At 39.5% G+C, this 25,124-nt stretch overlaps 1 protein-coding gene across 1 annotated transcript in view; it reads left to right on the top strand.

The window, feature by feature from the left end:
* Window positions 1–10,693, top strand: part of HELLS (helicase, lymphoid specific) — a 38,887-nt gene extending 28,194 nt beyond the window's left edge. Inside the window, exons 18-22 of the mRNA XM_025881000.2 lie at window positions 221–337; window positions 638–797; window positions 3,569–3,665; window positions 3,746–3,822; window positions 9,603–10,693. Coding sequence (XP_025736785.1) covers window positions 221–337; window positions 638–797; window positions 3,569–3,665; window positions 3,746–3,822; window positions 9,603–9,697 — 546 coding nt within the window. The 3' untranslated portion in view covers window positions 9,698–10,693. The remainder of the gene's footprint in view (window positions 1–220; window positions 338–637; window positions 798–3,568; window positions 3,666–3,745; window positions 3,823–9,602) is intronic.
* Window positions 10,694–25,124: the final 14,431 nt, after the last annotated feature.

Raw genomic sequence — 25,124 nt, 5'->3', positions numbered from 1 at the left:
TATTTATTTACTCCACATCGAAAGTCCTGTAGATACTGAAGAATTCATATCTGGTTTCAAGAATGCTGACTTATTATATCCTTTGGCATTGCCCTCCCCACTCCTTTGCTATAAACACGTGGTTATAAGATGGTTGGTCCACATGCAATGTCATATCCACATTCTAGGCAGTAACAGTTTCTTAATTCCTTGAGTTTACCCTTTTTTTTTTTGCTTTTAGATGCACAGCTTCAACACAGATCCAGATGTGTTTATCTTCTTAGTAAGTACACGAGCTGGTGGCCTGGGCATTAATTTGACTGCAGCAGATACAGTTATCATTTATGATAGTGATTGGGTAAGTTGGAAGTGTAGCAATATGCTGTTATATTTCCACTCTGAATTTTTGATTTTTCACTGTATGCATTGCAGTTTTATTTATCTATTTAGAAAAGATACCCCATCTTAAGACAAAAATCATTAAAAGTGCCCTGTGTGTAAAATCTTGAACATGTTTTATCATTGAAACCATTCTAGATATCTAAAATGAGTTGAGACACTTTAAAAGATTCTGATTGGATCATGCATTTAACTTCAGTAGGTGTTTAAATAACTTTAACGTTAAACTGTTAAATGTTATTTTTCTTTTAACTTGAAGAATCCCCAGTCTGATCTTCAGGCCCAGGATAGATGTCATAGAATTGGTCAGACAAAGCCAGTTGTTGTATATCGTCTTGTAACAGCAAATACTATCGATCAGAAAATTGTGGAAAGAGCAGCTGCTAAAAGAAAACTGGAAAAGTTGATCATCCACAAAAGTAAATAATACTTTTTAGTACTTTTCTTTTTTCATTTGTCATTTACTGTGAGATTTCATTACTGTTATTTTCTTATAAAAGAAATTGGTACAACTTAACTGGTGTAGGATTTAAATAGGCAGTGGGGAGGGGTGCCTAAGTGGGTCAGTCGGGTGAGCGTCTGATTCTAGATCTCAGCTCAGGTCTTGATCTCAGGGTTGTGAGGTCAAGCCCCATGTTTGGCTACATGTTGGGCATGAAGTCTACTTAAAAAAATAGGCAGTGGAGAATTTGCAGTTGTAAAGACCTAAACTAGAGGTTGGTGTGACAACAAAGGAAAACATTATTGTCTAGATGAGGAGCAGAGGGGCAAAGAAAACTCTCCAGGACACTTTCAAAGTGTCATATCCTCAACTCTGTCATGGGGATTTGGCATGATGTTAATGCTTATTCTTTTTTTTTTTTTAAAGATTTTATTTATTTGAGAGAGAGAGAGAATGAGAGACAGAGAGCATGAAAGGGAGGAGAGTCAGAGGGAGCAGACTCCCTGCTGAGCAGGGAGCCCGATGTGGGACTCGATCCTGGGACTCCAGGATCATGACCTGAGCTGAAGGCAATCGCTTAACCAACTGAGCCACCCAGGCGCCCAATGCTTATTCTTGATAAGAGGTTGACTGCCAAAAGGCTTTAAGAAAACTTCAAGCCGCTTCTTATTAGTCCAGTATATTAAGTATTAGAATAATAAAGATAATGTTGAAGTAGCACTACTAAAAAAAAATCTGTTTACTTAAACTCATTATTTCAAAAAATATTTGGCTCTACAGAACGTCCTTTTCATCATTGCAAACCTAGTATTTTTAAAATAGTGTGTTTTTGTTTTTTAAGGGAGGGAGAGAGGGTTGTGGGGTCAAAGGGAGAGGGAGAGAGAACAGGCTCCACACCCAGCATGGAGCCCAGTGTGGGGCTCAATCTCATGACCTGAGGTGAAATCAAGAGTGGGATGCATAACCGGCTGAGCCACCCAAGCACACAGTGTTTTTTTGTTTTTTTTTTTAATCATTTTTTTTAAAGATTTTATTTATTTATTTGACAGAGAGAGAGATAGGGAGAGCAGGAACACAAGCAGGGGGAGTGGGAGAGGGAGAAGCAGGCTTCCCGCGGAGCAGGGAGCCCGATGCGGGGCTCGATGCGGGGCTCGATGCGGGGCTCGATGCGGGGCTCGATCCCAGGACCCTGGGATCATGACCTGAGCTGAAGGCAGACGCTTAACGACTGAGCCACCCAGGCGCCCGCACACAGTGTTTTTTAAACTGGAAGAGATTCTGAGAGGTAAGGGAAGTAAAGTAAGTGAGACATTGGTGTTTTATATTTTGTTCCCTAAGATTTTTTGGAGAAGTTCTACTTCTGTTTGTTCAAAATAAAATTCTATTTGGGTAAATTGGCTTCGTGGCTGCCTTAACAAAAGTTGAAAACGTGTAAGTTTTGAAGCCTAGAGAAAGGGGAATATGATAAGGTTGAAAATCACTATCAATTTTTTTTTTTTTAAGATTTTATTTATTTGACAGCGAGAGAGGGAACACAAGCAGGGGGAGTGGGAGAGGGAGAAGCAGGCTTCCCGCTGAGCAGGGAGCCCAATGCGGGGCTCGATCCCAGGACCCTGGGATCATGAACTGAGCCGAAGGCAGATGCTTAACGACTGAGCCACCCAGGTGCCCCAAGTATCAATTTGTTTTATGCTCCTTTTCTGCCTGCTCTCTACTTGAAAATACTTTCTCCAGTGTATCTGATTTTGAGGGAAATATGGGTTAGGTTTTAGAAATCTGTAATTTGACTTGATTGAACATTCAGACTGTAGTTGGAATTTATACTAGAGGAAAAAAGAACTTTTTCTTTTTTTTTAATTATATAAAAAGAACTTTTCTAATAAGATTTTGTGCAAATTAAAAAATTTTCACCTGTGCTGCTTTAGGAATTTGAATGATGAAATGTATTTTCTTTGTTGAATATAATTTAAATTTAGTAAAATGTATGTCTAGTTTTATTTTCCCAAGTCTGTTTTCAGTATTTTGAAAAATTAATATCAAAGAACAATTTGAAAAGAATTTTTAAAATACCGACAGAGTGTTTTATTGAGGTAATATGCATACAGTAAAATACCCAGATCTTAAATGTACAGGTTGATGAATTTTGACAAATGTATACACTCCTGTAACTATCCTCCGGAGCAAGGTAACAAACCTGTCCTTCATCCAAAAGCATTTCCTTGTGCACCATTTTCCATGTTCCCTTGTTCCTCAGTAGAAGGCACCACTGTTCCAATTTCTGACACAGACTCCTTTTTCCTTTAACTTCATATATGGATTCATTTGTTTATATGTAGCTACTTTTGTTCAGCATAATATTTTGAGATTCGTTTATGTTGTGTGTATTAGAAGTTAATAGTTTATGTATCCATTCTTTAGTTGGTTGACATTAAAATTGTTTTCCAGATTTTGGTTTTTATGAATAAGCTGCTCTTGTTCAAGTGCAAACAAAAGACGTATGTCTTTGTTCTTGGTCTTTCCGTGGGTGTATATTTACCTCTAGGAACTGCTAACCTTTTCCCCAAGTGGACATACCATTTTACACTTCTACCAGTGAAGTAGGAGAGTTGGGGTTGCTTTTCTTCCTTATCAACACTTGACTTTGCCTGTTCTTTTTAATGTAAGCCATTCTGATTGGTTTGTAATGTAGTATATTTTGGTTTTAAAAGGAATTTTCAGTGTTTTGAATTTCTTGGAAATTTTTTCTAGATCATTTCAAAGGTGGTCAGTCTGGATTAAATCAATCTAAGAACTTCTTAGACCCTAAGGAATTAATGGAATTATTAAAATCTAGAGATTATGAAAGGTAAGGCTTTTTAATTTTAGAAAAATGTAATTCACAGTTTTTATTTCTCATATCGACTTGAATATTTTGTTTTCTTATAGGGAAGTAAAAGGATCAAGAGAGAAGGTCATTAGTGATAAAGATCTGGAGTTGTTGTTAGATCGAAGTGATCTTATTGGCAAGTATCCTGCTTTTACTTCCTTTAACGGAAACTGAAACAGACTTGTAAAAAGAGAGACTAGTAATACTTATGTACCCCTATATGTAATTCATTCAGCCACTAGTCCACAACATTTAAGCAGTCTTTTTTCATTGTGATTCTCTTTTGTCAGAATCTTAAAATCAGGAGATTTTACCCATCTTTTACTGAGAAGAACGTGTCTTTAAACATAGTCACTATGTCATTACATTATATCATTTAAGAAAATTGGCACTAAAGCTTTGATACCATCTAGCTAGGCCATACTGAGATTTCTCCAGTGGTCTCAAATCTTTACAGTTAGAATCGGTTCCAGATTTCATTGTTGGCTTTGTCTCTTTTCTTCTGTAACATCCTCCTCACTTTTGTTTTTCCAAGTGATTGACAAAAACTGGATTATTTGCCCTATGCAATGACCTACATTCTGGTATTGGCTAATTATTATTATTTTCTACCCCTTTTGTGTTGTCCTTTGATTTGTTCTTCATTCCACTTATTTTCTGAAAAGTGTAAATAGCTATGTACATAGCTGTACAGGCTTAGTTAGATCCAGGTTCCATTTCTTAGGAATACTTTTGTTCATTCTCTCTTTGAGAAAAGCACTTGTTAGCATTTAATGAGGCTCCTTCCATGTGGCTTCAAGCTACCAGAACACAGCTCCCACCTTCCAGCCCCCCCCACCCCAACACACCATTAATCTTCTCAGCTGTTCTGTTAAAGAATTTGGCCTTCTCTGATGGCAGGCTGCTTTGGGAGCTTTACCCTTCCCAGAATTTTGTAGTCTGATTGCATTTCATCAATGATAGGATCAGCTCCAATCTTGTTGTTGGCAGCATTTACCAGTGTGTGCTTACTAACCAAGGTCCAACCTTTATCAAGGTTGGCAGATGTGCAAAAGCTCTGATTCCTCTTTCAGCGGTAATGCGCCATACCAACTTTTCCCAAAGTAATCTGGGTAGATGGTTGTTGAAGTTGATCACCGTGGTTCCTGGATGCTTCTGGTGTTTGCCAGTGTGGTCGTGGTTCACATGATCCTGACATTTCCATGTCTTCCTTAGTCTGGATGGTATGTCAGCAGCCAAGACAAAAGAGCTGTTGTCAGAGTTTAAATCCTACCAGGAAGCTCATATATCTGAGTTTATTTTTAGTGAGCTAAGATTGGTCAGCTGATTCAGGCTGATCTTACAAAGTTTTCTGTCCTTCTATTTGACTTGATGGTTTTAGTATCCATTGATGATGATTGTTTAGAACCATTATTTCCTTAAGGATTGCAAAATGGTGATTTTCTTGTCTGGTTATTCCCTTATTAGCTAGAATTAGTTTATTAAGAACTTTTCCCTATCAATTCTTTGGTTATTCTTTACAGGATACTGTCTGTACAGGTGAAGCAGGATAAATTGCTCAGTCTTTTTTTTTTTTTTTTAAAGATTTTTTTTATTTATTTGACAGAGAGACACAGCAAGAGAGGGAACACAAGCAGGGGGAGTGGGAGAGGGAGAAGCAGGCTTCCCGCGGAGCAGGGAGCCCGATGCAGGGCTCGATCCCAGGACCCTGGGACCATGACCTGAGCCGAAGGCAGATACTTAACAACTGAGCCACCCAGGCACCCCTTTTTATCAGTCTTTATTTTTTTTTTTTAAGATTTTATTTATTTACCTGAGAGAGAGAATGAGAGGGGGGAGGGTCAGAGGGAGAAGCAGACTCCTCGCTGAGCAGGGAGTCTAATGTGGGACTCGATCCCGGGACTCCAGGATCACGACCTGAGCCGAAGGCAGTCGCTTAACCAACTGAGCCACCCAGGTGCCCTATCAGTCTTTAGAATAATGAATGGATGTCTACAATGGCAACTATAAATTATCTTGAAAACAAATATAATGAATATTTAAAATTCATCATTTCTTAGTTATATTATTGGTATACTACTAGTATCTGTGCTCTTGACTGTGTGTATTGTGTCTGTATCGTGGGAATACTGTATAATGCTGTACTGCTGCATATCTTTTCCCAGCCCTACTTCAATACTGTTATGTCGGTACCTTGGTATTGATGGTAGGGATATTTAATACCATGGAGATAGGGAAAAACTACAAATCAGGGCCTTTTGGTGGGGCAGGGCATCAGGGGAGCCAGTTGTTAAACATTAACGAGCACATCACTGGATTTAATTTCATGATGTCTTTAATTTCGTTTCAAATACCTCTTTTTAAAATTGTGCTCTTTGTCTTGTTATCATTGAGTTGAGAGAAGTCTTTATATATTCGAGATGTAAGTCCTTTATCTGATACATGTTCTGCAAATATTTCCTCATAGTCTGTGGCTTAGTTTGCATGTTCTTTTTTCTTTTTTAACTATACGCCCAGTGTGGGGCTTGAATTCATGACCCTGAGATCAAAAGTCACATACTCGGACGCCTGGGTGGCTCAGTTGGTTAATCGACTGCCTTCGGCTCAGGTCATGATCCTGGAGTCCCAGGATTGAGTCCCGCATCGGGCTCCCTGCTCGGCAGGGGGTCTGCTTCTCCCTCTGACCCTCTTCCCTCTCATGCTCTTTCTCTCTCAAATAAATAAAAATCTTTAAAAAAAAAAAAAAGTCACATACTCTACCTTCTGATCCAGCCAGGCACCCCCTGTCTTGCACTTTTGTTAATTAGTGTCTTTTGAAGGTCAGAAATTTTTAATTTTGATGAAGTGCAGTTTATCTTTTTTTGTCACCTCTCATGATTTTGGTGTCATGTCTAAGTAATCTTTGCCTAATGAAGGTCATGGTGTTTTCTTTGAAGAGTTACAGTTTTAGTTCTTGCATTTGAGTTAATTTTTCTGTAGAGTATGAGGTAAAGGTCTAAATTCTTTTGTGCATATTGTTATGCTATTGTCCTAGCACCATTTGTTGAAAAGATTATTCTTTCCCTATTGAATTGCCTTGGCAATGTTAATTGAAAGTCAGTTGATCATAAATGTAATAGTTTATTTCTGTACTCTCAATTCTGGCCCCCTTATCTGTTTGTCAATCCTGTGCCACTTTCACACTGTCTTGGTTTTTTACAGTTTTGTGGTCAGTTTTGAAATTGTGAGGAGCGAATCCAATTTTGTTCTTTTTCAAAATAAGTTTTAGCTATTCTGGGTTCTTTTTTTTTTTTAAGATTTTACTTACTTTTTTGACAAAGAAAGCACAAGCAGAGGAAGAAGCAGGCTCCCCCACAGAGCAGGGAGCCCGATGTGGGGCTCCATCCCAGGACCCTGGGATCATGACCTGAGCTGAAGGCAGATTCCCAACTGACTGAGCAACCCAGGCACCCATATTCTGGGTTATTTGCATGTTTATTTTAGTTTTCAAATAGTTCACGAAAATGAGAAAGATAAAGCCCTATGGCCAAATCTTAAATATATTATTAAATAAAAATCCGTTATATAGGGGTGCCCAGCTGGTTCAGTCTGGAGTATGCAGCTCTTGATCTTGGGGTTGAAGGTTCAAGCCCCACATTAGGTGTAGAGATTACTTAAAAAAATAAAAGTCTTAAAAAAATCAGTTGTATAGAAAGTACGCAAGGATAATGTAATATCTGAAAATATTTGCATTAACTGAATAAAGGAGAACTAGATACTGAAAACCCACTTGAGATAACGTCATAATCACCTCATATTTCTTTAACTAGACACGGAGAAGAATGCTGTTAATCTGGTAAAATGCATCCATCCAGTAAATTACTAAAATCAAGAGCATTCAAGGATAACAGGTCTCACTCCCACTGTACGGTACACAACATTGCATAATTTACAAGGAAGTCCTAATGCTGTAAAATAATAAAAGGTTTAGGGGAGTACTACTTAGATTTAGTATAATTTTTGCAGGTGATATAATCATCTCCACAGAAAGTTAAGGATATTAGAAGTTTTTAGACTAGAATTAAAGAAGGTTGCTATTAATTAATAGTATGCGTATCAGCAGTAATTATTTTGAAAATAAGATGCTTCCAATAGCTACAAAACTAACATGCCTAGGATTAAATGTAACAATTTCTTTAAGGCCATTATGGGCAAAATTATGAAACATAGAAGGACTGAATAAATGTACATATTTAACTGTAGTCATGGACGTCATGTGTAATATGTACATGTTAAAATATGTTATTCCCCAACTTAACCTATATTTCTTGTATTACCTTTTTTTTTTTTTTTTAAGATTTTATTCATTTGATAGAGAGACAGTGAGAGAGGGAACACAAGCAGGGGGAGTGGGAGAGGGAGAAGCAGGCTTCTCGCTGAGCGGGGAGCCCGATGTGGGGCTTGATCCCAGGACCCTGGGACCATGACCCGGGCCAAAGGCAGACACTTAATGACTGAGCTACCCAGGCGCCCCTCTTATATGACTTTCTAATTAAAACTCCAATATGACTATGACAGGCAGTTTTAAAAAATTTAAATGGAAGAGTAAAGGGCCAAGAGCCAAGACAATTTTCAAGAAAAACAAAATATTCCATACCGCATATTAAGACACAATTTAAAGGTCACAATAATCAAGACTAGAATTAGCATATGATAAGATAAATGAACCAGTGGTTTGGCAAATTCAGAAAGCCAACAAAACTTTTGTGGAAAATCAGTAAATGACAGAAATGGCAATTCAAACTAGAGAGGGGTAATTCTTGTTATTCAAATACATGATGCTGGGACATTTCTTTTTTTTTTTTTTTTAAAATTTTTTTATTATTTATTTGAGAGAGAGAATGAAAGAGAGAGAAAGCACATGAGATGGGGGGAGGGTCAGAGGGAGAAGCAGACTCCCCGCCGAGCAGGGAGCCCGATGCGGGACTCGATCCCGGGACTCCAGGATCATGACCTGAGCCGAAGGCAGTCGCCTAACCAACTGAGCCACCCAGGCGCCCGATGCTGGGACATTTCTAACCAACAGCTGGGAGACCTCATATACTCAGTAACAAATTCTAGATAGATTAATTGGCAAAATCTAAATATTAAAAGCAAAACTTTTTAAACATAGGAATATATACGTATGATTTTTAGAACAGGAAAAGAATTCTTAAGGTACAAAATTAAATAAATAAATCGATAGATTTTATTACATTAAAGACTTGTATAAAAACAGATGATACCGTGAACAGAGATTAGAGACAAACCACAGAAATATGTGCAACACATAACAGGAAGTTTATTACATACACATAACTAAAAAGTCAGCAAGAAAAATGGACAACTTGAGCAGGTAGTTACCAGTAAAAAAGTGGCCAGTTAACAGAGATGCTTCAACATCCAAAGAAATTGGAGTAATGCCATTCAAAACCAGTAGAGATTTCATTCCATAGCTATCATTGACAAAAATGTAAAAGACCACATATTAGTGGTGAGGGGTGTGTATGAAGATAAATCTTCATGGTATCTTGCTTCCCAGCTTTTAAACTAACCATGATTGGGCTTTTTATTTTTTTTAACATCTCAGAGTGTAATTTCAAATTGGTGCTCTATACCTGTATATCTTCAATTCAGCAGAAGTGATTTTGATTAGCAAACTGATACTTGTCTGTTTCTTAGAGGCCGGTTTCATTGTAATAAGAGGAGTATACTTTACTTTCTCACTTTTGCTATGTTGAATATTGATTAAGGAATAAAGTGTCCCACATTTCTGTGGGTTTTTAAGCTTTGGACAGATGACTCTATAACAACATATTGGACATCTCTTTTAAGATTCCTTTTTAGGTTTGTATAATTTTTTAAAAATAAACATTTGTTTATATATTTTTCTCTTAGATCAAATGAGTGCCTCAGGACCGATTAAAGAGAAGATGGGGATTTTCAAGATACTAGAAAATTCAGAGGATTCCAGTCCTGAATGTGTGTTTTAAAGTGGAGCTAAAGACTGTCTTTTAAAAGTTCTTGTTTATGTCTAGTGATTTACCTGTATTGGTTTTAAAATTCAGATTATCCACTTTTTTGATTCTATCAGTTTACATAATGAAACTTGTACCATTGCATAATTAATATATGATAATTTTCTGAGCCTTATAAGAACAAAGAAGTATTCATAGTAAGTTTAGATTTTCCGTTAATTTTTCAGGCTCGGTAATATTCTTGGGTACAGGCTGATGTGTACTTAACCACTGCCAGATTTATACAGTCTTCCTGTGGAAGTTTAATGTCTTTTTCCCCCCTTTTAGCAGTACAGTTCATGGGTTTGGGGTACTTCAGTTATGGAGTAGGCTTTGATGGGGGAAAGATTAGGATTATGCTTTCTCTTGTTTAAATAAGAAATTGTTTGATTTTAAGGTCTATTTCTATAAAATAGTTTACCAAATAAAGTTTGTTATAAGATGATCTCATCAAATTATTTTTTCAGAAAAATAATGGCTCAGGTGAAATAACGAAAGTCTTGACTGGCATTGTGATTCAACATTATGTTGACTTGATTTTATTTGTTAGTATTCTACACGTATATCATATAAAGATTTCAACTGGACATTGGTTAATGCAGAGCAGACTTTTGAAAACTGTAGGGTCTTGACAAAAGACCAGAAATTGGAAGTGGTAGTATATCATGCAAAACAAGGGTAGAACAAGAAAGAAGAGACCTTGCAAATGTATAGTAGGAGGGGTAAATAGTACTGAGAGAGGAAAACAGGATGTAGGAATGTAAGTAATATAAAATTCAGGGGCTCCTGGGCGGCTCAGTCGTTAAGCATCTGCCTTTGGCTTGGGTCATGATCCCAGGGTCTTGGCATAGAGCCCCACATTGGGCTCTCTGCTCAGCGGGAAGCCTGATTCTCCCTCTCCCACTCCCCGATTATGTTCCCTCTCTCTCGCTGTGTCTCTCTGTCAAAGAAATAAAAAATTTTTTTAAATAAAATAAAATTCATAGTAAATGATGGAGGAACATATAAACGCCAAAATAGGAATAATTTGGGCCCTATATGTATATCATACTGTGAGGAAGAGAGTTCCTGAATGCTCCCTGAACCATTTCTGTAGGTTGTTTATCTCTTGGGAAAATGTTATATTCAATGTAGATTATCTCTGCCATAGGGTAATTGAGCTAGGATTCAGAAGAAAAACCATTTTGAGAGAATATTCAGTCTGATGAAAAGACTACAGAGAGGTGTGTTTTTTCTTAAGTGGGAAGGTTCACCAGCCAGTCGTGCTGACAAAACATCCCTGTAACTTGGTTGCTTAGTAGTCCTACTAAGTTTCCCTAGTCTGTTCTATTATGTTCTCCAGTGACTATATCATGGTTTCACATCTGTAGTAACTCCTCCCTCTCACCTTGCTCCCTGTTGGCAATGAGAAAATAGAATCAGAAAAGAACTTGAAAAAGTTGCCAGGATGGCATCTATAAACCTCCCAGCATCTGTGCCCATGTAGCCTCCTTTCCTGTTACTATGGATATATTGTCCTAGCTAGAGCCAGCTAGAGCCAACAGAAGTACCCCGTTTTCTTTCTCTTGTGGAAAACTCCTTGGAAAGTTGTCTGTATTCACCTTTTTTGTTGTTGTTCTCTTCCATCTTTTTCTGAATCTGTTCCAGTCATCCCTGTCTTTCCATTGGAACATTTCTTAACAGATCTGTCACCTCAGTTTGTATGATCTTTAAGCAACATTTCCTAGTGTTGTATAACCTCCACTAGCAATTTTTTTTTTAAGATTTTATTCATTTATTTGACAGAGACACAGCGAGAGAGGGAACACAAGCAGGGGGAGTGGGAGAGGGAGAAGCAGGCTTCCCGCTGAGCAGGGAGCCCAATGCGGGGCTCGATCCCAGGACCCTGGGATCATGACCTGAGCCAAAGGCAGACGCTTAACGACTGAGCCACCCAGGTGCCCCTCACTAAGCAATTTCTTTAGTTTGCTACTTTCTAGCAAACACATCGCCTGGTTTTCCTTCCTACTTCTCTGGTTCTTAGTCCCCTTAGCTATTTCTTTCTTATGTCTTTGACCCCTAGACATTAGAATGTCCCAAGCAAGTCTTGGGGCTCCCTTGATGGTCTTACCTCCTTGCTTTATATAGATGACTCAAAGTTGTATCTCTAGCCAGAATCTTTCTCCTGAACTCACATCTGGCTGACTACTTGACATTCTTACTTGGTTGCCTGATGAGTCACTCAAACTTCCCAAGTGTGAGCTTAAGAATTCATGCTCCAGCCCGTTGAGACTGTTAGAACCCATGAATTTAAGTTTCAGCTTCCAAAACTTGTGGTGCCATCTCTTCTCTTCTGGGAGTTTAATACCTCTCTCATCCTCTTATGTTCTTTTAGTTCTAGATTTTAGTAAGGGGCAGAAGGGAACAGATATTCTAATTCTCTGATACTGAAGCAAATACTCCCTGCTTCTGTCTTTATATAAAAGAGTATTCTCAACACAGTACTTGAATTCCTTCAGTTGGTCAAATTTGTCATGAAAAAGACTTTATTCGGTTTTTTTGTTCATTGAGTCTTCCATATCACTAGACAGTTCCTAATGTGTTGAGAGGTGTAGTGAAAGTGGTACACAAACATTTCTTAAAGATTTATTTATATATGGGGTGCCTGGGTGGCTCAGTTGGTTAAGCGACTGCCTTTGGCTCAGGTCATGATCCTGGAGTCCCAGGATCGAGTCCCGCATCAGGCTCCCTGCTCGGCAGGGAGTCTGCTTCTCCCTCTGACCCTCCCCCCTCTCATGTGCTCTTTCTCTGTCTCTCTCTCAGTCTCTCTCTCAAATCAAAATCTTTAAAAAAAAAAATTTATTTATTTTGGAGACAAAGAGAGACCAGTGGGGAGGGGCAGAGGGGACTGGGGAGAGAATCCCAAGCATACCCTTGCTGATCGCAGCACCCAAGGTGGGGCTCAGTCTCATAATCCTGAGATTGTGACCTGAGCAGAAGCCAAGAGTCAGATGCTTAATGGACTGTGCCAGCCAGGCTCCCTGGAACTTGAACATTTCTAAGCAGATGTGTTTGATGGCATCTTTCACTAATGTCTTAGCAGTTATATATGATTTTTTAGTCTTAGTGGTTTGAAGTAATACTTTATGAGAAGACTGAAAAGCAATAATGTTTATATTTAAAACATTAGGTGCTTCTGTTTCAATTTGAGCTTCTTTTTAAATTAATGGTAGTTAAGTTTTTATGATCCTATTTGCTGTATTAGCCAGTACATCTCCACAAATAACATACTATATTTTTTACTTCACCATCAATTATGGTTACCAAATTAAGCCAAGGAATCATAGTTAAGGATGAAAATTTATTAAATCTCTTTTCCTCTTTAGTTTTTTGGAATCACTTGTCATGACTTGATTTACTACCTTTACCATTACATTCAGAGAAGATGTAACTTATCAAAATCTAGTGAAGTTTGGAGCCCCTGGGTGGCTCATTCGGTTAAGCGTCCAACTCTTGGTTTCAGGTCAGGTCATGATCCCAGGGTCCTGGGATCAAGCCCCATGTTGGCTCCCTGCTCAGCAGGGAGTCTGCTTTTCCCTCTCCCTCTGCACCCCCACTCATGTTCTCTCTCTCTAAAATAAATGAATAAAATCTTTAAAATATTTTTTTAAAAAACCTCAAATTCCTGAGCTATGTCTACGAGTCCATTATGAGAAACAGCCCTAAAGCATAAATTGTCCATAATTTTTCCTAATCTCCCTTTCACAAATCTGTGCCCTAGCCAGATCAATTAACAGATTGACCCCCAAGTCACACTTCTGAGTCTTTTGTTTATTTATTCCTGAGTCTTGTTACTTAATATCCATCACTGGCTTGGTTAAATATTGCCATTTGAAGAGTGGTCTCTTAGGGGTCTGTGGGGGTGTGGGGGATTATGTGAGCTTCTCTTCACTAGAATATTTAAGAACATTTATAAAGTATGCCTGCCTCTTCATGCTCAGTACTCTGCCACCACCTACCCAACTAAGATGGTCAGATTCAGGTTTCATTCCTTTTTTAGCTTTAATAAGTTCTTTAATGAAATGTAAAAATAGCATAGTCATTAGAGAAACATGGCAGATTTCTTTTTTACTTCCTATGGGGGTATAACTTCTATTCAGGAGAGTACAGAATCTTAAGTGCTCAGTTGCACGCACATGTCCACTGTGTATCTGCCATCCAGATTATGATCCAGTATGACAGCTAGCATCTCAGAAGGCCTTCTGTTCTTCCTAACTAAACCCTACCCCAGGGTAACCATTCTTGTAATCTTTATCACCATGAGCTAATTAATTATACACCACAAAAATCATTGCGAGGGACGTGAATTAATGAAGTTTGGGAAAAGTTAATAAAAAGCACTTCCAGTATAGATGAAGTAAATGATAAGAAAACCTCTGGTGAGAAGAGGTCTGTTATGTTTATCTTGCCTTCCTCTCATTCTCTGTACCATTTATTACTGGATTTTGAATAAGCATGTATTTTGTTGCCCCCAACACGTAAGTTTAAGGTTACTTGCAAAATATGAGATGAGTCCTATTTTAATGTTTTATCAAAATGAGATCTGTGACTTGACTACCTTGTGCTGCAGGAGGCACAGACTCATCTGGGAGCATTGGTTACAAGAGGCTTGCCTTTAACCTATTTCTCTCAATCCCAAGGTTGTATCTGTTTGTCCTTGTTTCTCCACCTTCCACTGAATCCTTTTTGTAAAAGAACTAGGGTGCAAGAGCGAAGTGATTCACTAGAATGTTATACAACTTGGCACAAGACTGGTTTAATCCTTTCTTGAGAGAGAATGGAAAGTTCCAAGATTTAAGTAGACTCTAACAGAGGCATCAGCAGTGCCAAAGGTAATCAAAAATTCACAATTCATTGATTCATTATTAGGACTTGATATTTGGTCATGTTCCTCAGATATTTGCATGGTTGGCTTCTTTGCATTCAAGTCTCAGCTCACAGTTCACTTTAGAATGAGCGTCCCTCATCTGTCCCTTCCCCTTGCCAAAGGATTTCACCCTTCCCAATCTGTCAGCCTCATAATCTCCATGTGGTGGGGTGTACTGTGATCGGTCTTGTTCACTATATAAGAGAGTGTGTTGAAAACATGAAGCAGGAATACAGTTACTAAGAAAAACCGGGTGAACACACTAGATTAAAAAGTACGGACACTTTCCTAGAATTAAAGAAAGACAAAGGACCTCCACTGGATTAGTTAATCAGGTGCTAAACAGAAAAGACAAGGAAAACTGCACCTGGATGTGTTGTAGATATAACATCAGAGAATCTTCTAAAGCTAGAGAGCTCATTCACAAAAGGACAGAGATCAGGTAGACTGCATATGTCTTATTTTAAAAGGAAGACTAAAATTAATGCATTGAAGGAAAAAAATTCCAACCTAAAATTTAAAGTTTTTTTTTCAAGATTTTATTTATTCATGAGAGACAGAGGAGAGAGAGAGAAGCAGAGGGAGAAGCAGGCTCCCAAGGAGCAGGGAGCCCAATGCAGGACTCGATCCCAGGACCCTGGGATCATGACCTGAGCTGAAGGCAGACACTTAACTGACTGAGCCACCCAGGCGCCCTTTACTTATTTTTTTGACTGAGAGAGAGAGCACACAAGTAGGCAGAAAGGGAGGGAGAGGGAGAAGCAGCCCCCCCACTGAGTGGGGAGCCCGATGCGGGGCTCAATCCCAGGATCCTGGGATCACGACCTGAGCCAAAGGCAGCCACTTAAGTGACTGAACCACCCAGGCCCCCCAATCTAAAATTTATATCCATCATTGGCCATCCCTGGAGATTCACACATAACATTAAGCTGATTCAGTAGGAGGTTAAAACTCCTATAAATAAAAAATAGAGGAGGGCACCTGGGTGGCTCAGTTAAGCATGGTTCTCTTGCTCTCAGTTCTGGTCATCTCAGGGTCCTGAGTTCAAGCCCTACGCTGGGCATGGAGCCTACTTAAAAAAGAATAGAGGAGGGCGCCTGGGTGGCTCGGTTGGTTGAGCGACTGCCTTCGGCTCAGGTCATGATCCTGGAGTCCTGGGATCGAGTCCCGCATCGGGCTCCTGACTCGGCGGGGAGCCTGCTTCTCCCTCTGACCCTCTCCCCTCTCATGTTGTTTCTCTCTCGCTTACTCTCTAATAAATAAATAAAATCTTAAAAAAAAAAGGAGTGATGTAATTTTAAATGTCGGACAGACGTTATTAGCAGGTGACCTTGTAACAATTAAAATTAGCCATTTTGGACTACAAAAGATTATCAACCTTTAAAAAAATTACTGTAATGTAAATCATTTTCTGTAATCCCATTTGTAATTATCCATTTCAGGATAATTACAAACGAAGTGTGAACTAAATTATAGAAAAATTGCTTGGAAATATTGTAACTCCTAAATCTTTGGATCAAAGAAGGCACCCAAGACAGTATTGCACAATAATTTTGAAATACAAACAATGGATGTACTCACTGAGTAGAACAGAGCTAACATTCACTGCAGAAATTATGTGTCATCTAATACTTAAGAGCATTTATGACAAGCGTGTGAAAATGATCAATAATATAACTTAAAAAGTTAGAAATCGAAAAGGAAAACAGTTAAATTTTGGCATAAACTAGGGGTCTGAAAATCTGAATTTTTGATAGAAAAATGTAAGTACTCCTTCTAGGGTTATTTTTCTTCTCTGGATGCCCAGTGAATTCTGTGAGCTCTGCAGAAAGTTCCCCTGTGTAGTTTAAAATCCTGGTGGAAAAGGATACATTCCTGGGAGGTTCAGGGGTCATGAGGACCAAACTCATTTTCTGAGAAGGGTGCTCTAGTTTTGGCCAGAGGAGGGACTTGGTGTTTCTCTGAACCTCTGAACTTGCCCTCCTGGGGCACTTGGATGGGTCAGATCTGATAACACTAGCCGGGGAGGCTGGTGCTCCTGTCACTTCAACCTTGGTCCACAGAGGTCACATCAATGTTCTGTTTGGCTGTCTTTTCCAAAGTGGCTGTAACTTATATTCTCCCCAGCAGAATATGAGAGTTCTAATTTCTTTTAGGATTTTTAAAATTTTAAATATTTGACAGCACAAGCAGGGGGAGCAGGAGAGGGAGAAGCAGGCTTCCCACTGAATAAGGAGCCCAATGCCCTGTGGGGCTTGATCTCACGGTGCTGAGACCATGACCTGAGCAGAAACCAAGAGTTGGACACTCAACCAACTGAGCCACCCAGGAGCCCCTCTAAACCACATTTTTTAAAAAAATTTTATTTGTGAGAGAGAACACAAGCCAGGGGAAGGGTAAGAGGGAGAAACAGACTCTCCTCTGAGCAGGGAACCCAACGTGGGAATGGATCCCAGAACCCCGGGATTGTGACCTGAGCTGAAGGCAGACACTTAACCAACTTAGCCACCAAGATACCCCTAAACCACATTTTTTATTAAGACCCAGGACTCTGGAGATATGGCTGATTGGAGAGTAGGGCAGAAGTAGGAGATGAGACTGGAATATATTACTACAGTTAGAAAATTAAGGAATTGCTCAAAGATTGTTGGGATTATGTGAAAAGAGCAAAGAATCCCATCATTAGACAATTTGAAAAACAATAATGATATAATGGATTGTGACCTGTGAAAGTAATTGAATGCCTGATTCCATAATAAATAAATACCACTGAAAACTTGAATAGTTATATAGTTTCAAAGAGTCTACCCTCAAAATATCTAATTACAAATGCTGTTAAGGGGCGCCTGGGTGGCTCAGTCAGTCAAGCGTCTGCCTTCAGCTCAGGTCATGATCTTGAGGCCCTGGGATCGAGCCCTACATGGGGCTTCCTGCTCAGCAGGGAGTCTGCTTCTCCATCTCCCTCTCTCCCTTCTCTCCTGTTTGTGCGTTCTCAAATACATAAAATCTTTTTTAAAAATAAAAATAAAATATATATAATTTTATGGTGGAAGAGACTGCCAGGCACTCTTAAGTAATCAAAGTGAACACCCATAATGGGCAGATTGAAATTGTCATCCACTAGGATGCAATGAGAAGAAAAAGCATTCTGTGATATTCCTGTCAAAGATGCATAACCTCGGGGCGCCTGGCTGGCTCAGTTGGTGGAGCATGTGACTCTTGATCTCAGGGATTTAAGTACAAGCCCCAAGTTGGGGGTAGAGATTACTTGAAATCTTTGAGGGGTCGGGGAAGATACATAACTTGAATCTAATCATGAGGAAATACCAGACAGACCCAAATTGAGAGACATTTTACAAATACCCAGCATATATCTTAAAGAGTGGCAGGGTCATGGAAGTCAAGGGGAGGCTGAGGAACTATTCCAGACTGAAATAGATTAAGGAGACATGACAACTTCTTGCAACATGTGAAAATAGGTTCTGAAAATGTAAAGGATGTCATGGGGACTTTTGGTGAAACATTAATAGAATGAGGATTGGTCCTAATGCATCAATTTTAGTTTCCTGATTTTGAAAGTTACGGTTATAGGGGAGAATTGCATTGTTTTTAGGAAAAACCAAAATATTTTGGTTTTGGAACTTAAGGTCAGTGATTTACTCTCAAATGTTCAAAATAAGGAAATTCTTTGTACAGACTTTGGACTTTTATGTACACTTAGGATTATTAAAAGTAAAATATATGAATATACATATATACATATATATGAAGCCAGCAACGGGCTCATATCTAAACTACAAACCCTTCACAAAGAAGAATCGATATTGTCAATGGACATCTGAAAAAGCACTCAGCATCATGAAGTGAAATGGAAACGTGAATTAAAACTACAGTGAGCTATTACATATCTGTCAGAATGGTTAAAATGAAAAACTGAATATACTTAGTGTTGGCAAGAATGTAGAGTAACTGGCAACTCATAGTAAAACTTTTCAACCATTTGGATAATTATTTGGCAGTATTTACTAAAAGAGAACACCTGCATCTCCAGCAATTTATATATACTGAACAGAAAACCAATACATTGGGATACAAAAAAGCCATCTATAGGAAATTAATAATAATATTCATATTAGTCTCAAACTAGAATCAACCCACATGTCCATCACAATATGATGGGAAAAAATAGTGGAATAGTTATAAAATAAGACTATAAGTAAACATAATGTGCTATTTGCAACAATATGAAGTGAAAATACCAAATGTATGATTTCATTTATATAAAGTTCACAAAGAGGCAACACTAACATTTGATGTGATACTGGAAACATTTAGTGAGGGGGAAGATTCCAAAGTAGGAGGCATAATGGGGCTTCTGGGGTCCTGGCAAAATTTTTCTTGGCCTGTGTGTTGGTTTCACAGTATATGTTCAGATGATAACTCATGGAGCAGAATTTTTAGGACTTTAGGTATATTATGCTTCAATGAAAGGTTTCTTTAACCGAGGTCTGTAGTACTCTCACTGTGGAAGGCCACATGCTGATACCCCGCTGACTACCCATTTGGGCAACGATGGGAAATCCCTTCACTGTGCAAGGCTACCGAACTGGGAATAGGAAAGCTGGATTCTAAGACAAGGTCTTGTACTTGATGAGTTGATGGTACTTCACCTAACCAAGTCACCAATTCCTCACTCCAAAAACTAATGTAGGGATTCCACTAGGGATTTCTGATGACTTCTATTTTGAATCATTTGTCATTCTTCCATTTTCTAAGGAGAAAGGGCCAGGCAGGAGCCTCAGCAAGAGGAAGGAGGAGCAGAGCAGGGACACCTGTCTTCCAAGTAATAAAAATGACTACTATAAAGAGAGCCATGGAGGGGTGCCTGGCTGGCTCAGTCAGTAGAGCGTGCAACTCTTGATCTCAGGGTCATCGGTTCCAGCCCCATGTTGGGCCCACATGGAACCTACTTAAAAACAAACAAAACAAAACAACCCATGGAGTTCATTAGGTAGTGTGGCTCTTTTAGAACTAGAGCTGTGAGTCAGGCAGTAAATTAATGCTTCTCTTTGTCCTTGGTAAATTACGAAGTTTCACCAAGACCTGGATTCAAGTTTTAAAGGTTACAGATCTTTTCTGACCCCGTGCTTATAACTACCCTGTGCTGCCATTTTGAAAGTCACTGGTGAAGGTAAGTCATAGAATGCTGAATCATACTCAGTAAGTATTCAATAAATGTTCTTGAAGAAACTTACTTGAATGGAATGTTTTTCTTGTAGGGAAACATGCACTGCTCAGGGCATATGGCTTCTGAGCTCTACCACCTGCAGTCTGTGTGTCCTTGGAAAAAGGTGCCACAGTCCCGAGACCCAGCTGCCTCATCCTTAAAATGGGAATAATTTTATCTTAGGTAACGTAACTTCGTGTATCAAAAGAGAGATGATAGGTGTGAAAATTCCATAAATTGTCAATATCCCTGTAATCATGAGGAATAGAACACTAACTGGGGTCTTGATAAAACTTAATTTTCTTTAGTAAAAGAGCTGAGACATAACTATACTGATCAATTTAGAACAAATATATTTAGAGAACATCCCTTTGTATAAGCATTACCATTAGTGATCTGATAAAGTATATTTATCATTCCAGTGATATCTAGATCCTCATGACCACTGAATGTCATCTGTTCCTGTCTGCATGTGGTGGTGGTTCGTTAGGTCTTTTTTTTTTTTTTTTTTAAAGATTTTATTTTTAAGTAATTTCTACACCCTATGTGGGGCTCAAACTCACAACCCCGAGATCAAGAGTCACATGCTCCTCCCACTGAGCCAGCCAGGTGTCCCAGTCTTCTGGGTCTATTTAATGAATTCCCTGCATCCCATTCTGCACTGAATCTACAACTTTTGTTTTAAAATTTTGCCTTCTTTGCTGTGCATACTTCCTTCCATTATCTTTGACAGTGGCAGGGCAAAAAGAAAGAAACCAACAGAAGAAGTTATGTCTGGAGGTCACTGCGAGGTGGGGGAAACCATATTTTCTCAAGTCTTGCCCCCTCAATTCTGAGATTGACTTTTTTCTCTATTGAGCAAGTTTCACCTCTGCAGTGATGAAGAGGAAAGAATCCCTATCTTTTATTTTTTTCTTTTGAGAACCCATGGCTCTTTTATCCTTGGAATCAAATAAAGGCTTCTACTTAGTGAAGCCTGTTATTTTGTGAACAGTCAGTGAGGTATACATACTGAGGACTAATGTTTGGGGGTTCGATTTTGTTTTCCTATAATTGTGGTGTAAGCCATAATGCATCATAATGGGCCTCAAAAGATCTAGGTTCAAATCCCATTTTTGTCACTTAAAAGCTATGCAACACTGGATGGGCCTCCTGTTGCCTCCAAATTTCCCTTTCTCCATTTGTAAAATCAATTTCATTTTCCTTGTGTTGGAGGGTGCGGGCACAAGGGCTTGATGGTAAATGTATATACATTTTCTTAGCTAATTACTTGATACATATTTGGATGTTCAAGGGTTATGTTACCTAGTTTATGTTTGATGTTAGTACAGTACACTAAAATATTTCAAAAGGCTTTCATTTTCTAGGACAAAATATACTGGTGTTTGATAAAGCATTAAAGGATAAACGTTTGGGAAGAGAGGCAAAAAGCATCCCAGCAGGCAGCTACCTAAGGCAGGTATGAGCAGACAGGTCACTGCACAGTGGTGAGTGCAGAACGCATTTGTAAGATAAGCATCGATCAGATCTTCCCTGTCTTTTGTGACAGTCACATAAATGATAGAGCTGGGTAGCTCACTGTCTCTGGGACAAGCCATAAAGATGAAAGCCCAGAAGATGGCGGAGGAGTAGGAGACCTAGATTTCGTCTGGTCTCAGGAATTCAGCTGAATAGGGATCAAACCATTCTGAACACCTACGAACTCAACAGGAGACCGAAGAAGAGAGTAGCAACAACTCTCTGAACAGAAAAGTGACCACTTTCTGGAAGGTAGGACGTGCGGAGAAGTGAATCCGAGGCGATATTCGGGAGGATAGACGGCGGGGGAGGGGCCTCCGCCGGCCGCTTCTGGCAAGTGCTAGAGCCGCGGAGCACAAAATCGGACCTTTTAGAAGTTGGCTCCGTGGAGGGACGTCGCTGCAGTGGCTAAGCGGGGGGTGGAATCCTCCTGGGACAGTGTGGTCTCAGGACCCTTGGGGTCACAGAGAGACCAGGGGTGCCTGAGTGCGCCAGAGCTCCCAGGTATCAGAGCGGGGAAGCCGGCTGCAGAGACGGAGCAGAGTCGCGGGCTCTCAGCTCGGGGTTGCCATAAACTGGGATCTGCGGCCCAGTCGGGGCACGGCTCCTCCAGCAGGGACCCAGCAGGCGGCAGATCCGGGGAGACTCCCCTTCCTTCCCGGGGAGGAACGGTGCAGGAACGCACTGCAGGGATCTGCTGGGTTTGGAGACTCTGCACGGGCTCGGGTGCCAGAGATAGCAACGCTTGGTCACAGGCCGGGTGAGCACGGAGTGCGGCCAGAGACCGGGGACACGGAAGTGACTGCTTTTCTCTGGGGGCACACTGAGGAGCGGGGCCCCGAGTTCTCAGCTCCTCCGGGTGGAGAGTGGGAGGCCACCATTTCTGCCCTGGTCCTCCAAGGCTGTACGGAGAGCTTGCAGGGAACAAAAGCTCCTGAGAGCAAACAGGAGCAGCTTCCTTAGCCCGGACCCACAAGGGCGGGGCAATTCCGCCTCCGGCAAAGACATTTGGAAACCACAGCAACAGGCCCCTCCCCCAGAAGATCAGCACAAACAGCCAGCAAGCCAAGACCAAGTTGATCGATCAAGGAGAACGGGAGAACTCCAGCGCTAGGGGAATACTGCACATAGATTCATGGCTTTTTTTTTTTTTTTTTTTTTTTACCATGATTCATTATTTCATCAAAGTTAATTTTTGTTGACTGTTTTTTTTTATTTTTCTTTTTTCCTTTTTTAACCAACATCTTATCAATCCCTTTCTAAAAAAAAAAAACATTTTTCATTTTTCATTTTTAGAGTCATATTTTATCCCTTCATAGTAGCTACCCTTATTTTTGGCATATATATATAAGTTGTTCTCTCTTTAAAATTTTGAGGTACAGTTTCTTCTAACAGATCAAAATATACCCTAAATCACTAGTGTATGGCTTTGTTCTAGTCTCCTGCCTGATCACATTCTCTCCCTTTTTCCTTTTTTTTTTTCTTTTCTTTTCTTAAATCTTCTTTCTTTTTTCAAACAACTTATCTTACCAAGTCCTTTTATAAAACCTTTTATAATTTTCATTTTTACAGTCATCTTCCATCCCTTCATTGTATCAACCCTTATTTTGTACATATATGGCTTTCTTCCTTTAAAATTTTAGGAGGCACTTTTTTCTAACAGACCAAAATACGCCCAAAATCTAGTGTGTGGCACTGATCTATGCACTAGCCTGATCATATTTGATCATATTCTGCTTTTTTTGTATTGTTTTGTTTTTGTTTTTATCTTTTTTTTTCTTTTTTCTCTTTCTTTTTTCTTTCTTTCCCTTTCTTTTCCCCTGGTTTCAGGTCTTTTCTGATTTGTATACAGTATATTTGCTGGGGACGTTGTAAACCTGTTAGCATTTCGTTCTCTCATTCATCTATTCTCCTCTGGACAAAATGACAAGACGAAAGAAATCACCTCAGCAAAAAGAACAAGAGGTAGTACCTTCAGCCAGGGACCTACTCAATACAGACATTAGTATGATGTCGGACCTAGAGTTCAGAATCATGACTTTAAAGATACTAGCTGGGCTTGAAAAAAGCGTGGAAGTTATTAGAGAAACCCTTTCTGGAGAAATAAAAGAACGAAAATCTAACCAAATCGAAATCAAAAAGGCTATTGATGAGGTGCAATCAAAAATGGGGGCACTAACTGCTAGGATAAATGAGGCAGAAGAGAGAATCAGCGATATAGAAGACCAAATGATGGGAAATAAAGAGGCTGAGAAAAAGAGAGAGAAACAACTACAGGATCACGAGGGCAGAATTCGAGAGATAAGTGATACGATAAGACGAAACAACATTAGAATAATTGGGATCCCAGAAGAAGAAGAGAGAGAGGGGGGCAGAAGGTATATTGGAGCAAATTATAGCAGAGAACTTCCCTAATGTGAGGAAGGAAACAGGCATCAAAATCCAGGAGGCACAGAGAACCCCTCTCAAAAACAATAAAAATAGGTCAACACCCCGACATCTAATAGTCAAACGAGTCTCAGAGACAAAGAGAAAATCCTGAAAGCAGCTCGGGAGAAGAGATATGTAACCTACAATGGTAGAAACATTAGATTGGCAACAGACCTATCCACAGAGACGTGGCAGGCCAGAAAGGACTGGCAAGATATCTTCAGAGCACTAAACGAGAAAAATATGCAGCCAAGAATACTATATCCAGCTAGGCTATCACTGAAAATAGAAGGAGAGATAAAAAGCTTCCAGAACAAACAAAAACTAAAGGAATTTGCAAACACGAAACCAGCCCTCCAAGAAATATTGAGAGGGGTCCTCTAAGCAAAGAGAGAACCTAAAAGCAGCAAAGAGCAGAAACGAACACAGACAACAGACAGTTAACAGTCACCTTACAGGTAATACAATGGCACTAAATTCATACCTTTCACTAGTTACCCTGAATGTAAATGGGCTCAATGCCCCAATCAAAAGACACAGGCTATCAGATTGGATTAAAAAACAAGACCCATCCATATGCTGTCTGCAAGAGACTCATTTTAGACCCAAAGACACCCCCAGATTGAAAGTGAGGGGGTGGAAAACCATTTACCATGCTAATGGACACCAAAAGAAAGCTGGGGTGGCAATCCTTATATCAGACAAACTAGATTTTAAAACAAAGACTATAATGAGATGAGGAAGGACACTATATCCTACTTAAAGGGTCTATCCAACAAGAAGATCTAACAATTGTAAATATCTATGCCCCGAACATGGGAGCAGCCAATTATATAAGGCAATTAATAACAAAAGCAAAGAAACACATTGACAACAATACAATAATAGTGGGGGACTTTAACACCCCCCTGACTGAAATGGACAGATCATCTAAGCAAAAGATCAACAAGGAAATAAAGACTTTAAATGACACACTGGACCAAATGGACTTCACAGACATATTCAGAACATTCCATCCCAAAGCAACGGAATACACATTCTTCTCTAGTGCCCATGGAACATTCTCCAGAATAGATCACATTCTAGGTCACAAATCAGGTCTCAACCGGTACCAAAAGATTGGGATCATTCCCTGCATATTTTCAGACCACAACGCTTTGAAACGAACTCAATCACAAGAGGAAAGTCGGAAAGAACTCAAATACATGGAGGCTAAAGAGCATCCTACTAAAGAATGACCGGGTCAACCAGGAAATTAAAGAAGAATTTAAAAAATTCATGGAAACCAATGAAAATGAAAACACAACTGTTCAAAATCTTTG

The sequence above is a fragment of the Callorhinus ursinus genome, unplaced genomic scaffold (assembly GCF_003265705.2).
Source record: "Callorhinus ursinus isolate GAN/ISIS: 27379988/994484 unplaced genomic scaffold, GSC_fseal_2.0 scaffold20, whole genome shotgun sequence".
In the NCBI taxonomy this organism is placed as follows: Eukaryota; Metazoa; Chordata; class Mammalia; order Carnivora; family Otariidae; genus Callorhinus; species Callorhinus ursinus.
The sequence above is the reverse complement of the archived record's forward strand: the minus strand, read 5'-3'. Positions and strand labels throughout refer to the sequence as shown.